At 45.6% G+C, this 17,197-nt stretch overlaps 1 protein-coding gene across 1 annotated transcript in view; it reads right to left on the bottom strand.

Annotated features, from left to right (window-relative positions):
* The window catches only part of LOC119407261 (ATP-dependent DNA/RNA helicase DHX36), a 62,905-nt gene that overhangs the window by 19,747 nt on the left and 25,961 nt on the right, over window positions 1-17,197 (bottom strand). The window contains exons 10-13 of the mRNA XM_037674147.2: window positions 13,158-13,316; window positions 11,929-12,154; window positions 10,287-10,591; window positions 2,016-2,224 (exon numbers count right to left, since the gene is read on the bottom strand). Of these exons, the coding sequence (XP_037530075.1) occupies window positions 2,016-2,224; window positions 10,287-10,591; window positions 11,929-12,154; window positions 13,158-13,316 (899 nt within the window). The remainder of the gene's footprint in view (window positions 1-2,015; window positions 2,225-10,286; window positions 10,592-11,928; window positions 12,155-13,157; window positions 13,317-17,197) is intronic.

Here is a 17,197-nt window from a genome sequence, read left to right as displayed (position 1 = left end):
CCACATTGGCTCTACGAAATTTCCTCAAACAAATTGTGTTAAGTCTCTGGCTACCTCAGAAAGCAATGTACTCCTTCATTATTACAGATTCAAAGCTACCGTAAAAACCGGAATATAGGTCGACCCCCCAAACTTTGAATCTCCAAAAAGTATCGCGGCGCACCCTTACCTTGATAAATACGCGACACAACCAGCTGCACTGTGGTGACATTTCTTTTTATTTGGACACTGATATGTAGTTAAACGCCAGAAGGCCACAAAGTGCTGCCACTCAGACTCGTCTGAACTTGAGTCGGACGACGCCTGCTTGTCACTAGTAACATCCCAGAGTGCATCGTCCTCCATTCCATCCAATGCGTTGCTGATGCAGCATTTGCGAAAAGACTTGTGCACCATCTCTTCCGGGAGAGATTTCCATGCTGACGACACCCAGCCACAAACGGTCGCGAGAGGTGGACGTCGTAGGTGGCGAACGGGGGTCTTGGGATTGTCGCCCAGCATCCACTCATTGTAGAGCTCGCGCACGCGATCTTTAAAGGGTTTGTTGAGCACTACGTCCAGTGGCTGGAGGATTGATGTTAGTCCCCCAGGGATCATGACAAGATCCGTCTAGCCATCGGACAGGGCTCCCTTTTACATCTGCCATGAGGTGGCCTTAAAATGAGTCGAGGACCAACATGCTCGGTCGCTGAAAAAGCGCACCGGGTCGCCGATTCCACACGAGCCGGATCCATTTGAGCATGAGGGACTCATTCATGAACCCTTTTTCGTTCACTCTCACGATCACATCCCAAGGAAAGTCTTCTTTCGGTAGCCCTTTTGTCTTGAAAATGATATAAGGGGGCAGCTTCTTTCCATCGGCTGTGCACGCGAGCATCACTGTAAATCACGAATGCTCGTTGCCCGTTGTCAAGAGCTTCACTTGCTTTGATCCTTTAGCAGTCACAGTCGTGTTTGAGGGCATATCAAATCAGATCGGAGTTTCGTCAGCGTTGCCCATGTGTCCCATCATGTAGCAACGCTGTCGACGAAGTGCTGATACTCGACCAGCTTGTGATAGAAATCTTCGGGCAGTTTTCTGCAGACGGAAGTACGCCGCCGCAGCGCAAAGCCGTTCTGCTTCATAAATCGGCACACCCACGATGGCGAGCCCTTGAATTGCGCCCTCGTGAGCCCAGAGTCACGCGCTATCTTGAGAGCTCTCACGCGGATGCACTCCGCTGTCACCGGTAGCAACCTTGCACGCAGCTCCCGGACGAACTCGGCGAGTAGCGTTTCCAGTTCGGGGTGCACTGCAGTCCGTCCACGAAACAGTTTTTCATTTGTTGCTGCAGGATGTGGTGCGCTGCTTTTGGCTCCTCCAGTATCGGATGCTTTTCTCTGATGCACCGAATTCCCGTTGTGCCGCCAGGTTGCCGTGCGCTTCGGCATACTCGATAACTTTTTTCTTAAAGCCTATCGTAAACTGCCGTCGTCTACCACACATTTCTGAAGGAAACAGAAAAATAAAAACAGCGGATAACCGAAGCAGCCACACTTGACAGAAGAAAAAGCAAAATGGCGTTGCCCAACGGTGCCGCCAGCCCGCCACTGCTGATGCTCACGATGGCAATGGAGGCTTCCGACTTCAGCTGCCCATTGTTACGAGACGTTCACATTTTTTTCTGCCAATGACCGGTATATAAGACGAGAATCGTCTTATCATCGCGTTTTTTTGAAAAAATTCGACCTATTTTCCGGGTTTTTACGGCACATAGGCCCTAGCACACGCTGTCAAAGTCTATGACGTCACTGTGACTAGCGCGGGAATTTGGACGTGGTGTTGCATCTAAGCTTTGAATTGAATATTCGAAGTTTAGAATCTTCACACATCCCTAGAATTTATATATATTCAGATTTAACTGCGTATTATTCTGATGAACAAATGACAATGCCAAAACTTGACCCGAAAGGGTAAAAAAAAATCTGCCATTTTGAAAATTACGGTGACAGAGGTGCGAGAACAAAACACACACCCGAACAATGCGCCATAGATGACAGCCTTCGCCAACTGTGGTGTCGTCGCAAAGTGACAGACGTGGTGGCCCAGATCAGTCAGTTGCGCATTGTCGTTCATCAGGCCCATGTCTTGAAGGTCTTTGATGGCCTTGGTGATCATCTCCGGAGTAGGCGGGTCCGGAACGAGCGACAGCACGTCTTCCACGGACATGTGTGGACAGTAAAGCTGCATACAAATGAAAGAAGAAATTGGGCACAAGGATTCTTAGGTGGGCGGGTTGGTTGGTGAACATTGTGGCAGAACAGCACAGAAAACTGGACGAAGAGCACAGAGGACACAGCATTGACCATGACTAGGTGGTCAGGTCAGTACAAAACTGATTAAAACAGCTAAAACTGGGCATTCAGAAATCAACAAAAACCAAGAACCAAAGTCTAACAAAACGAGGTTTGTAAGAAAGTGACAACGCTAAAAGAACAAAAACGAAAGCATGTGACAACAAACAGCATGATCCTAAATGAGGCTCAAGGTAGCTAATTTCTTTGTCAAAGAGTGCTACTGATGGCACGCGAACACAAGCTGCTTCCCTTTTTGTGAATTATGTGCACCTCACAAGTTTTGCGTGCACGTTGATCCCGATATTTCTTGAGAACTTGCACATTTGTCGAGCAACACGTCAAGTAACAACTGACAAAGGAAAATTAGCGGGAAACCAATGGCACATGAAGCTTCAAGCCTTCGTAACATGCGTCAGTTTCCCGCCAATTTTTCTTTATAGAATTGCGCAGAAGCAATGAAACCTTCCTTCAGTTGGCAGTCGGCACTCGTGTTGTGTGTTCCTCCGCTTCAGCTACGCCTCCGTTTGCGCCGTTTTTCCCATTCACAAATGTGCGACCAACTGGCCCAACGAACCACACTTCAGAATGGGAAGCTTCGTAGTTTGTATGCACAAGCTGCCTAATGTTGATTAGTGTTGACCACTGTTGCCTAGTGTTCCTAGGGATGGCACGAACAGCTCACGCTTTGTGCAGAAAAAAGATCCCCTTAGAAAAATTCTTTTTTTGTTTGGCACGAGCAACAAGCGACTCTTTTTTCTCAAGAGTCACTAACATCCAACTACGAATAACACCCCCTATAGTTTCCCTGGCTTGATTGGGTGTTAGTTTTCATTAATGTTGTGTCTTATCGAGGTAAGGTAATATGTACATTTAACCTTGAAGTGTGGCTTCGCAGCAGTGAGGATTTACCCTGGATGGGTAATATAACGGCAGAGCACACCCACGCTGCAGTGACACCATCTTTACAGGGAGATTACATGCAGTCAAATATACGTCTATTTGTTTACCCCTTGAGGGTTCTCGCCGTACATATACGGCAGAAGCTTCCTGGTACCAAAGGGTTTTCGTCGTACATGTACGGCATATCGTTTATTTTTAAAACGCGCGCCTTTTTTGATCATTTCTCTTGCTTGGCCTGTGCTGCCACACTTCTGGAATACGTGGAATTTTTTAATGCGCCGATGTCTCTGTCTTTTTCTTTTTGCTTTCCAAAGCGGCGCGGCGGCTTTCAATTGCGCATCAGAATGCGCGCACACAGTCCGGCAGGTTTCGCCCTTCGGGTGGTTTTCACTTCTTGCGCCCGGAAAGCTGATGGCTGTTTGGTTTCTAATCTCTCAAAGGGTGACCACTTGTTACTATCTCGTTTATTGCTCCCCGGGGCGCGATTAGATCTGTTTCCGTGCGGCGCTAAATTACACAAATGACGCTGCCGCGATCGCATTTCCTGTTTTGGGGTCTCGGAAAAACTAACTACGTCTTGTTGGCGATAAGACGAAGGATTACTGTAGCTTTGTCACTCGTTTTGCTTTCCGGACGGGCGCACAACCATAGAGTTTTCTTCCGTGCGCTCACTGAAGCAAGTTCGCTTACGCTATGGAAATCCGTGCCGGTTGCTGTGCTGCCGGTGAGTGAGCAGCGATTCTTCCGATGCGGACTATTCCCCAAGTGTGGAATCAGAATCTGATTCATTGGATTTCAGTTTGTCAGACGAGGATTTTTTGACGAGTTCAGACTTCGATGACTATCAAGGAGCGACATCTGAAAAGTGTGCACGGCGAGCCATGCTTCGAAGACTATCACGCGCTGAAAAGTTTTTAGTGTCAGAGCACAAACATTTTTAACCGGAAAAGTACTCTTGTGCGCTTATCTTTGTATGTCTGTGAGCTATGTTTAATACAACGCATAATGTTTATTTATAAAAAACTGTTAAAGTTTTTTTCTAGGATTTTGCTGGATTTTACTACGAATAAACCATGTGTATGTAACAACAGAAATGATTTTTTTGTCACTTTACAGTCACGAAAAAAATTTTAGACAATTTTTTTCTTAAGTAGAATCGTCTGAAGAATTTATTTCAGCAATAAAAAAATTACACATTTTTGGACTGGATTTCGCGAAAAAATTCAACCCTCAAAGGGTTAATTTTGAATACTGCAATATTCGTTTGAATATTCAAAGCACTCGAATATTCGGCTATGCCTAGTATTTTTACATTCGCATTTTATCATCCACCAAAATCCAGTTAAGTCAGTGCTAAGCGCTGTTAGCCACGATCAGCGCCTCCTCTGTTTTTTTTTCGGTGCCAGTGCAAATGCTCGCTCCTCAATGGGAACCGTTTGTCTGCATTAGTTCAGGGAGCTGTCATGGTGCAACACAACCTAAAGGGTACGACTAGAGCTGTGCGAATAGCAAAATTTTGGGTGCGAAGCGAATTCGAATAATAAAGATTGAGTGCGAATCGAATCGAATAATTTCGAATAATTTTCGAATATTTCTCAAACATTTTTCGAATAATTCGAAGTGAAATTACAGAAAAAGTTGAAGAGAACCCCTAAGTATGTTCTTGTGAGATCGCAACATGAAAGTGTTTCTTTTCGCTAGGTTGGTGAAGCGCTGGTGGGGTCATATTTCATAGTTGTCTTTCTTATCAAGAGTGAGGCAATGTAGAGGCCGAATTGTATTTATGTACATGATTTGGTGCAACCAAAGTGTTGCCGACAACACTTTACACGTGATAGGCAGAGATGCCATTTCCTACTTCTGTGGAAGGCCAACTGATGTGGCGGACAAGGGTGTGCTCCCTTCAAGTCCGGAGTTCCAAATATGCCTCGTAGACGTCGATATATAACATCATCTGAAATTTTGGTTGCTGAAAAGCTTTGACTTCCGATTTTTCGGACTTCCTGCCCAAATTTCAGGTCCAAAACAGGATTAATTGAGCCCCCACCTCTGACACATCTTTCATATCCATGTTGGAACCAGCGTTTTCTTGAGTTAATACATTTGCGACCGTAGCAGAGCCTGAAAGGCAGCTTTGCCGCAATACGAGGGTGTGATGAGGTGAAGCATATTGAAAATCTAGGGACCACTTCCAAACGGACGTTGACTGTCTCTTGGCTAAGTTCGACCGTAACGGACCTTGAAAGGCAGCTTTGCCGCAATACGGGGGTGTGAGGAGGTGAAGCATATTGAAAATCTAGGGACCACTTCCAATCAGACGTTGACTGTCTCTTGCCTAAGTTCAACCGTAACTGAGCTTGAAAGGCAGCTTTGCCGCAATACGGAGGTGTAATGAAGTGAAGCACATTGAAAATCTCGGGACCATTTCCAACCGGACTTTCTCTCTTGGCTAAGTTCGACCGTAACCGAGCTTGAAAGGCAGCTTTGCCGCAATACGAGAGTGTAATGAGGTGAAGCATATTAAAAATCTGAAGGGGTGACTTTCAACCAGATGTTAACTGCATTTGTCTTTGGGAAGTTCGAATAGTTCGAATAGTAAAATTTCAGTGCGAATCGAATCGAATAGCAAACACTATTCGAAAAATATTCGAAATTTCGAATATTCGCACACACCTAGGTACGACTGCTTGCGTCACACATGCATTTTGAAAGCGTTTCCGTAGAGGTGCGGTAGACGCGTCGTCCCTCTCCTATATCACACGTCTGTCAGATTTGGTCCTTCGTTCACCTTCCTTTCTGGCTCGAAACAGTGCGGCCACCGCCTCACAGTGCTTGTATGCACATTTTAAAGCCAGCACATGCAGCAGCGTCACAGCGACGTGTCCCTATTTGTAGCGCGCATAACACCACAAACGGAGACGTGCCATCACAAAACACGGCGTCTCTTAGAGGGCCAGCGCGACAGCCAATACAGTGATAATGAAGAATGCAAGACGCTGCCACAAGAATAGAAACACAACTGAACAAAAAAATGACCTCGTGAGGTAAAGAAAGGACGAGAGGAGAGGATGGTGAATGGTCGGATCAAGCGCATCTGACTGGTACAGTCAAACTTGGTTAATACGTACCCACTTTAAACATACTAACGGTTAAAACGTAGTTGCGACGAATCCCCGACCGAGTCTCAGAGATTAACGAATTCGCTGACCGCTTAAGCCGTAGTGGTTCGTCCTATGCCTACCGGTTAGTGCGTACCTGTGCATACCGCAATAACGTTCTCTGTAGGCTTGTGCGAATAGTAAATTTTAGGTTCGAAGCGAATTTGAAGCGAATAGTGATTTGGTCGAATAATTTCGAATTGAATTCGAATAGCATATATCACATATTATAAAGAAAAATGAGCATATTTGTCATGACCCAACTAATCTGCACAATATTTTTTAAGATTCAAACAAGGCATGTGCAAATGTCATTCTTTTTGGTTCAAAGGGAAGTGGAAGCAACTTTGAATAGTGGCAGGATTTGACTTTCGGTAGAATGCAAGTGATAACCTGTAAAATATCTTACATTTAAGAATTTGGTTAGAGCATATAAGCCGGTATTACGAGCTTTTAAACATAAAAAATGATGAATCGATGTGAGGCTAATATGTTAATTTTACCTTGAAGTGGAGCTTCACGGCAGTGTGGATTTTCCCTGGAAAGGTATTCACGGTACAGCACCCCTGCACTGCAGTGAAACCACCTTTACAGGGGGTTACATGCGGTTTATATATGTCTATTCATTGATTTCGAATACTTCGAAATTTAGAATAATTTAAATTCGTTTCGAAGTGGACTCGAATATTGTATTATTCGTTCGAATATCCGTTTGTAATAGCAGTTCGAATATTCGAACTGCTCGAACATTCGCACAAGCCTAGTTTTCTGCCATAAATGTTTACAGTGCCGCTGAACTTGCCGATGCCAAAAGGTGCCATAAAATGTCTTCTATCTTTTCTGGAATCGCAGAGATCTGTCAATCAATGATTCCAACTTCGGCGCAATTGCAGCGACGCCTTTGCAGATAAGCATTGGGAAAGAACCAAGGCGTGATGGTGGCCGCCGACGATTGCACCAGTATGACTTATCGCCGGCAACCCTATCACCTTCAGCTCTCTGCTCGGGCACACGTGTGACGTAGCGCTACCTTAAGCCTACTGCACGATTTTGAGAGGCGACAACCTGAGCGCGCTGGGCCGCCGATCATTGTCACCTCGTTGTGCGGGACGGCGTTGAAGTGTGCGCCACTTTGGAGAAACGAAAGTAGCTTACTGTGGCTGAGTTGAGCGTCGCGGGCGCCGAGAAACCCCGCTGCATTGACAATTTCACGCCAAGCGCGCTTACGGTACAGCAAGCGTAGCGCTGTTGTAACCATACTGCACGCTTTTGTTACACGGCCGCCTAAATGCACTTCCGTCTACTACCAGGAGCGCTAGGGCACGTGGAGATGCGGTGTGCACATCACTTGCAGAAAGCTCGTTGGCGCTGCGATAACCCAAGTACCGTATATTGCCGATTATAGGTCGACTCCGATTATAAGTCGACCCCCTAACTTGCAACCCCTTCTAGGGGAAAAAAAAAAGTTGACTCCGAACACAGCCTCATGCTGCGGCCATAGCTCACCAATAAGTTTTTCAGAAGAGGGAGTGATGCAAAGAAACATTTATTTGCCCGTGAAACATTGCTCACGACTCGTCGTCGCTTGAGAGAAGGACGCAGTCACAGTCATTGCCATCGTGTGAGCCACTGCTGCTGCTCGCCGTTGGAACGGGTGCCGGTGGTCGTGAACCCAATCTCGAACCGCCTCCTCAACGGCAGGGTATCATCCAGACTTCGGTCCGCCAAAGGAACGGCTTGTAGCAGCGCACGCGAAGATCTTGGTCCTTTGTTTTCTCCATTCCCTCACGCACTTTTCCCGACACATCAAACTTGCGCCCTGCTTCAACGTTGCTTTCCGACTCTGCGCAGAGGATCGCTTGCCTCTTGAAAGCAGCGCTGTACTGCTGCTGGCGTAGCGGTGGCATCTTGGCATTCGTTTGGCAGCGTCGCAAATCGTGCACACCACTGCTCGCAAGCGAAGCGAAATGCAGAAATGGCGAACAGGCGTAAGCGCAAAAAGATGCGAAGACGCTTGTGGGCGCATGTGACTGGTCATGTGGTTTAGTTCCCCGTGAAGTGTTGCCAGCCCACACGGACGCCAATGGTTTGTCGTATGTTGTATCGTTTCTATTGTATGAAAACAAAACTGCAGGGTGCGTCGCAAGGTTAATTCATATAGAGTTACTGTATATGCTACCTTTAGGTAGCAGAGTTGCGCATCTGTCTTCCAACGCCGCTAGCAACCATGCATTGCGGAGAAGCTGCCGCTTGGGCCAATTTTTGTATTTCTTGACGCCGCCGCTGCAGCGAACTGAATTAACACTAGTCATCGACAGCCAATGTTTATCGCCGGTCTTCGACACGCCAGACAGGTTAATCGGCGACACGGTAGGCATGTCGCCTGCAAAAACGAAGTGCGACTTCACCGCACAGCTGTGGTTGCTAGCCGGACCTATGCGCAACTCTGCTACCTAAAGGTAGCATATACAGTGACTCTAAATTCATAGAGCATCGTTCGCCCTCTATCAAAGGTTTGAAATGCTACTTTCGAGACAGTGTTTCCCAAGCAGTTCGATTTAACGCCGCGCGGCGGTGATTTTTAAACGCACTCCGTAGTTTCGCCTCGCGCGGTTTCGCTATAGTTTCCCGATCGTCGTGGCAGATCGTAAAAATGTCCGGCTCAGGAAGTGACGCGCGCATTGGGAGATAGCTGCTGCCGCGACTCCTCTGCCTCTGCGGCTGATGTTATCGATGCGTTGAATAGCAGGAAATCCGAGGACGACGACCTTTCGTCGGACCCCACAGATAAGTCGACTTTATGATTCCGCGTATAGGTTAACCCCCGAACTTTAGAAGATCATTTTATGAAAAAAATGTCGACTTATAATCAGCAATATACGGTAGCTAATCGCCGCATCTGTGCGCGGTCTGGAGCGGAGTGGGCACGAAGAACATTCACACGGCAAGCGCGCGTGTACGGTACAGCAGCGGCCCCGCACCACAGTGACGGCGTGAGCCGAGTAGGCGACGCGCTGCACGCAACTAACCAGGCGACGATCGGCTCCACACGGCCGTACCATGTTTCAACGAAACTTGTCAGTTTTCGCTTACTGGCAGATCGCGATGCAGACGCATACACATGTATTGCGGAGAGCCGATACTGTCCGCTCTGTCACTATGTCAGCCGCTGAGTATGGCAAACCCTGCAATAGTTTTGATATGTGCCTTGGCATCTCGACCGCGCGCTATAGGACGGTCGTCCAAAAGAGCCAGAATCTTTTCTGCACAAAAAGAAAGAAAAGACGTTGTAGTGGGTACTTCTGCTGTGGTACTGTGTTTATTTCTATGTTGGCGGTGATGGCGCATGTCAGGAGATGCAAATTTGTACTTGCTGGTTAATGCGTACTCCCATTTAGTACGTAGTTATGCCGCGTTCCTGTTGGGTACGTAGTAATGAGGTTTCACTGTATTGAAAAAAAAAATTAACGCAGCTTCGCACGAGTGGTGCCAAACCTGAAGGAAGTAAGGAGCTGGGCCGACTGCCTTGTTTCTCTTCATTTTTCTTTCTTCCTCTCATTCTTTCTCTTTCTCTCTGTTTTTTTATTTCTTCTTCGTCTCTTCTTATTTCTATTTCTGTCTTTCTCTCGCTATTTCTTTTTCTCACTCTTTCTTTCTTTTTCTCTCTTTATCTCTCTCTGTACTCATTCTCTCGCCCATCATAGTTAATGCATCCCACGCCGGAAAAATCTGCGGACATGTTCTGGGAGCAAAGCAGATGAAGAAGAGGACGAAGAGAGCTAGTGCCGGTTCATGATGATGATAATTTCTGTTCGCTGTGCACGGACTAACGGTCGGCTTAAACAGCTCCACCGTTCAAAGAGGAGGCATTGCCACAACGAACTGACCTACCTTGGCGTCGAGGACCACTCTGGTCAGGTCGATGGTCTGTATTTCGGGTCGCTTGAACTCGTCCCACGTGCTCAACACATCCCGAGTGAACAGGTGGTAAGATTCACCGGGCCGCACACGGCCCGCGCGACCCGCCCGTTGACGGACGCTGGCTTGGGACGTTGGGAAGGTGCCGAGAAGGCACACACCTGTGGATGGGTTAAACCGCTGCTCGCGGTGCAGGCCCGTGTCCACTACGTAAGTCACATCCTCGACTGTGATGGATGTCTCGGCGATGTTGGTGGAAAGGATCACCTTGCGCACGTCTGAAAAGGCAGGAGGGCGCGCAAAGCGAGAGACGCTTGTGAGAAAATGCGACTACAACCGAATTAGTTTGTTACAACCGATATTCGTTGTAACAGTAGAGATAAATATCAGCACTAGCACTTGGCAATCTGGCTAGCGCGAATATCCTAGATGCAAAAATGAATAATTCAAGGTTTCAAACCTACAGAGGTAATTCTCTCCAGACTCCTTGTTATTAAAATTACAACAGAACAGTTCATTTGACAAAACACCTGTGTGTTCACATTTATTTGAAGAGGGATGTGACATCAATCAAATTTTTAATGTCACGACCACATTTTAAAAACAACCGTGTTTGCAAATTGTCTTTCAATAACTATTTTGCTTTTTGTGCTACCTTCCGAGTTTTGAGCCTTGCGCAGACCAACTATCTCTTCGTTACACCCGATACCGCGGCAGTGCTCGCGTTTTCGGTTTCGTTATAAAAATAATAAATGCCACTGAAATAAAACATGGCCAACCAAAGTTCGTATTTAGTTTGCTATAACCATTAATTCACAATCAGTGTTCGTTATGACGATGTTCAGCTGTATACTTGGTGACATCTGGTGACAATACTACGCAACAAGCAGCTTGCTGACAACACAAGAATTCTGCACAAGCTCCACCAACAAAAACTGCATTCAAATGGCCTTCTACTTTTGTAAAGAGAGCTGTGCAACGAAGAGTCTGCACTCACTTTCTGCTCTGCTGATGCAGACCTTAGGCTTATTGGAAAATCGAAATCTGCTATTTTTAAGCCCAATAAAGCTTGTTGCTGGGTGAATGGGTTCATACTTGAAATGTAAAAATGGTATGTGCAAATTTTACTTAACACAGTAAGAAAAATATGGACAAGAGCGAACTTTTATCTGGCTATGCTGCCCGTCATTCTTCAATATGTATATGCATTAACACACATGCACAACAAATGTGGCCACATTTGTTTGCACGTTACAAACTGAAACATCATCTTTGACGGAATGCTGCTATTGGAATTTTCTGTAAAATTTGCCAGGACGTTACAAGTTTCCATTTCTCAAGCCTAATTTTCATAGCAGTTCAAGCATTGGGCATCAGCACTACAAGACTACTGTTAAATCCCGCTGTCGGAACATTTTTATTAACATTTTTATTCATGTTTACCTGATGCATATGTGCGCTGCTCTGACTTCACTTACACGAGTGTCTATGACATCATTTTTGGTTAGGTGCCCAGTCAGTCAATTCAAATTGCCAGTTGGTTCCTAAAGAGTGCGCATTTAACAAGCACACCAGCAATTTTGGCTGGGTGGCAGAACCAATCAACAAAACCAACCTGATGGTGGATTTGCGAAGATCTTTTGCTGCTCCTGGTACTGGAGACGCGAGTGTAGAGGCAAAATCCATTCGTGGAACTTAGGCGGCGCTCGCTTGCACAGCTCCGTCCGCACCTTGTTGATCTCGTTCCAGCCGGGCAGGAAGCAGAGAATCGCACCAGGCGGCTTCATCTCCATGAGGTACGCCAAAACGTCTGGCACAATTTTGATTGAGTCGTCACGGCACTGGAGGCAACAAATCAGGTGTGACGACTGTTATGGTAAAACGCTGACAAGTCGCAAGATACGACAATGTGTACGCAAGACATCCATCACCGACGATTGCGTACAACGAATGTGTTTATGATACAAGCTACACTTGATAATTTTCAGCTGAACAGTTTTTTTCTTACCGTGTCCCAAAACAATAGAATGGCAGCTTTGTTCTTTATGATGAATTATTGCATACTGTGTTTGAAATCGGCATAAAAACTAAACAAGTCTATTTAGTTTTATCAGGTATGGACGTAAAATACAGGAAATATTTTAGCCGATGTCCCCCTTAAGCAAGTATACATATATTTTGCAAATAAACATACAGTGTTGTAACAATATAAGATGTTAGCTTTCCCCGAATCATGTGTTTGTTTTCCTCGGTACCCTTAAAGATTTAACAGCGATGTTCTAACGCACGTCATCTTAGAGAAGAAAGAGTTGATGAAAGATGGCAGCACCATTTTAACGTGATGGCATTAAAGCGCTCGTTTCACAGAAATTCTGGTGCTGGCATCGTTGGTTGGAACAAAAATCAGCGCTGTCCGTGAGCGAAAATTTGAGTTAGGTGCAAATAAAAAAATAATCATGAACTCTGGTTCGAGTGGGAATCAAACCCAGGACTTCTGCATAGCAAGCAGATGCTCTAGCCCAGAGCCACGCCTGTGCTTGAAATCGTTTTGGAAGAAAGCCCTACAGCAGAAGCTCGGTGATACAATCACGGCTTGTACAAATTTCGGGGCGTTACGAATAAGGTGTCCACTGAGATGCAAAGTTAGGCCAGCGATTGAGAAGTAGATGTGAACGGGGCCCAATTATGCTATCGCATTCTACTTTTGAAGGCAAAGCTTAAGCAATCTCCATGTTTTTAGTTATTCTAGGAAGTTTAGCATTCACAGTCATTACAATCAGACGCAGTAATCTACAACCATTTCGCATGCGGATGGAATGTCCAGCCAACCGTCTGCACCATCACCTTTTCCAAGGCCGCTTTGGTAATGATGTTTTCCGCAATGAGGTCTTCCAGAAAGAACTGGGTGACTGGATGCGTTCTTCCGGGAATCTGGATGACGGGCGCGTCGTCGAAGTACTCGGAAAACTTCTCGGTGTTGATGGTTGCACTCATGAGGATCACCTGCAGGATGAAAAGGAAAAGAAATCGAAAACGATGACATCAGGTTTCCTTCAGCAAATTATCTACGAAACCTTAAAGGGGCCCGCAACACTTTTCCAAGTAATCATCGAATAGCTTCATTCGACTGCCGCAAAAATTTTTTGGATTCCGTCAAGTACGAGCAGAGTTGCAGGGATTTGTTGCACGATTTAATAGGTGCTTTCTCTCTCCTTCTGTACCAGCGAGCGTGCTGAAAGATAGGGAAGGGGGCAGGAGGGGGGACGACAAGGGAGCAAGAAACGTCCGTTCGTCAGTGCATGTCGTGACCTTGAGCCCTTTTTCTTCTTCAAACGCACAACTTACTTTCAGAGTGATTGCGAGTGCGTGGACACGGTAACTATGCAGCTTGCGATGCTCAAATCAGCCAATGGCCATGGACTTTGTGTTTATGGTAGGCTTGTGCGAATATTCGAGCACTTCGAATATTCGAACGAATAATACAGTATTCGAATTCGCTTTGATTCGAATTTAAATTATTGAAAATTTCCAAGTATTCGAAATGAACGAATAGATGTATATTAGTCCGCTTATAACCCCCCGGTAAAGATGGTTTCACTGCAGTGGAAGGGTGCTATGCCGTGAATACACCTTTCCAGGAGAAATGTGCACTGTTTGCTCGTAACTTTTTGTAAAGGTAGTTTCACTGCAGTGGAGGAGTGCTATACCGTGAATACACCTTTTCAGGAAAAATCTGCACTGCCGCGAAGCCCCACTTTAAGGTTAAATGAACATATTCTCTCACATAGATTCATCATTTTTTAAGTTTAAAAACTTGTTATACCGGCTTATATGCTCCAAGTATAGTAAATTTTAAAACGTAACATATTTTACAGGTTATCATTTGCATTCTACCGAAAGCCAAATCCTGCTACTATTAAAAGTTGCTTACACTTCCTTTGAACCAAAAAGAATGACATTTGAACATGCCTTGTTACAATTAAAAAAAAAAACGTCGTGCAGGTTGGTTGGGTCATGACAAATATGCTCATTTTTCTTTATAATATGTGATATGTACTATTTGAATTCGATTCGAAATTATTCGATCAAAATCACTATTCGCTTCGAATTCGCTTCGAACCTAAAATTTACCGTTCGCACAAGCCTAGTTTATGGCATCATTTGTTGAGAGAAGAGCGAGTGATTTCTAGCTGACTTTGAGAATTATTTGTAAATTCCAGGCCACATGCAGTGCTACAATGTTTGGATGACGTTCTCAGGAGCGTTGACCGCCGATCAGCAGCGTTTTCTGACCATGCTGAAAAAGTGTTGCAGGACGGCTTTTCAAGATATTCAGAAAAGAGTGGTGCATTACAGGACATCTGACAGATTACACAATAAAGAAAAACAGCACCTGAAGCTAAAATAAATGAAAATGTGCTAATTTTGTCTAATGCATCACAAAAGGAGGAATTATCCTCGACATATGCAGAATTTGCAGGAATGTAGGTCCACTAGCGATATATGAGAAAGAAATGACTGGGAAAATGTATCTGGATGCGGCAAGAAGGTACATGGACAGTAAAATGATCAATGCAGAAGAACATACAGTGCAAAATACATACCTCATGCATGAAGCATCATACAAGAAACTTTGCATCAAGGAGTGCTTTTTCATAGCCATTACGCTGGCAGCGCCTGAGAACCGGCAGTCTCACATGAGCTTGTTTCTTCCGAGGGACCTATTCACTACAGCACTTGCATGCAAATTTTGCGGCAGCTACTTTAGATAGTGCAATGAATACTGGAGGGAAAAAAGATAACTGATGATTACAATGCTTCCTAATGCGAAACTTGAGTGCAATTGCATGCGAATGCCTCCGTTTCGGCGGTGCAGGTTGCAAGTACAGCATAGACCGCTTATAACATAGCGTATTTACTCGATTTAACGCGAGCGGTGAATTTTCATTGTGTCCAGGAAGAACAAAATAAAACGACGAAAGGAATGTGAGGGGCGACTTTCTGTTGCGTCCAACAGAAAAAGAAGACCGTTAATGTAACATGAGGCTAGCAGAGGCATGACAAATTGCATTTATTTTTGAAACACTGTCTCAAAACGTGGCATTTCGCACCAACCCACGTGACGCGTTGAACTTCGTTCACAGGATGCCCATCTGCCGAGCAACATCGCTCGCTTTCAACTGCATCAGTTCAACACTGACCGCCGTAAAGCAATTGCACTGTTCTGTGGCGAAATCAGCAACACGCTGCTCCAATTCAAAGTGGTGGCCGTGCTCGCGCCTGAAAAGAAGCTTCTGCTGGAGCCGCCACTCGCAGATGGGTGCCTCACCCACACTGAAGCTTCGGGCCGCAGCTAATTTTTTTGAGCCGTCAAAATAATACACCTCTTGAAACAAGCATCGTACTGAGCATGACATGTTCCCCATTGCCAGGGGAGCCGAAGGAGAGTCGAAACATCCGAGGACGACCAAGGCCACCGAGAACGCGAAATGCATGCCGGCACAGAATGGAAATAGCGTGGCTAGAATGGGGAGGTGTGAAAAGTGGCCGTGGAAACCGGTCCCCGAGTAGCCGTCTAGAATTGAGTGCACCATTGCACCTTTTAAACAACTTGAATTTCAGTATTCAATTGTAACGCGAGGGTCGACTTCAGGTAGCAAATACAGTCGAACCCCGCTACAACGAAATTGACGGTGCGCGTAAAAAATTTTGTTGAAGCAAATATTTCGTTGTAGTGAAATAAAAAAAATATAGCTGACCTGAGCTAGTAGAACAGAGAAACCTTTATTTCCACTATTCAAAAAGTGTCGGCTGCTGCCTTTTTTTTTTCCAGCAGCGTCATGATGCGATTCTCATATGCATAGCGACGGCACGTTGACAAGCACGCTGAAACAACGGCTTCCGCGAATGACCCAAACAGAGGCTTGGGCGCGACACGAACTGCACAGTTGCACTAATACGCTAACACTAGCTATTCGCTGACAACAAGGTATTCAACAACGCAGAGATGCAGGCGTGCTATCGCGGAGCGATGACTTATGCCTCATTCTATGTTATTCTTATCATCTACCACTCGCAGCTGGATGATCGCATTGATAACGCGAAAGAATTATTGCTCTGACCACTGGCCACACTGGCCAGGCGCTAAAAGCACGAAAAGCATTGGCAATGGAAAAGGCATCGTTCCGCGATTGCATCCCAGGCTGCAGCATGGAGCACAGACAAATGAGCTTCGGCTTCGGATTGTCTGCGACTAAGAAGCAACTCAAGCCAGTTGCGAAAGCAGGGCAGTCTCATTGCCGTCGCAATCAAGCAATGGTGGCCCCCATGCTCAGTCATCAGCGGCGGTTTCTGGTGGTGCCAACAAGTGATTTAGACTTTGTAGACGAATTTTTATGTTCTAACATGCACAAATATGTTCGAGATTGTGTTATTGCACAGTAAATTAAATTTTTGAGCCCGGGATTGCATCGTCAAATTTCGCTGAAGCGGAACGACAGAAGAAAAAGTGTTCAATGTGGCGAGCATATTTAGCATATTTATGCACTCCTATGGACTGCTGATGGGGAACAGAAAATTTTTCATTGTACCGGAAGTTTCATTGAAGCGGCATTCGTTGTACCAGGGTTCGACTGTATCTAGAAAAAAACTCGCGTTACATTCGAGCAAATACGGTAGGTCGTGTTGTAATGTTATACAGTATAGACCGCTTATAACGTAAGTCACCGGAGTCGCGAATATCCGCACTATAAGCGGTACCGCACTATAACCAAAACAAGCTTCTTCAAAGGCTGCACTTGTGCAAAATGTGTTGAGCATGTAGCCTCGCGTGTCGTGTCCAATAATCGACATATGCGATTTGGGGCGCTAACCACCACTTAAAT

This window comes from Rhipicephalus sanguineus, chromosome 10, assembly GCF_013339695.2.
Source record: "Rhipicephalus sanguineus isolate Rsan-2018 chromosome 10, BIME_Rsan_1.4, whole genome shotgun sequence".
NCBI lineage: Eukaryota > Metazoa > Arthropoda > Arachnida > Ixodida > Ixodidae > Rhipicephalus > Rhipicephalus sanguineus.
The sequence above is the reverse complement of the archived record's forward strand: the minus strand, read 5'-3'. Positions and strand labels throughout refer to the sequence as shown.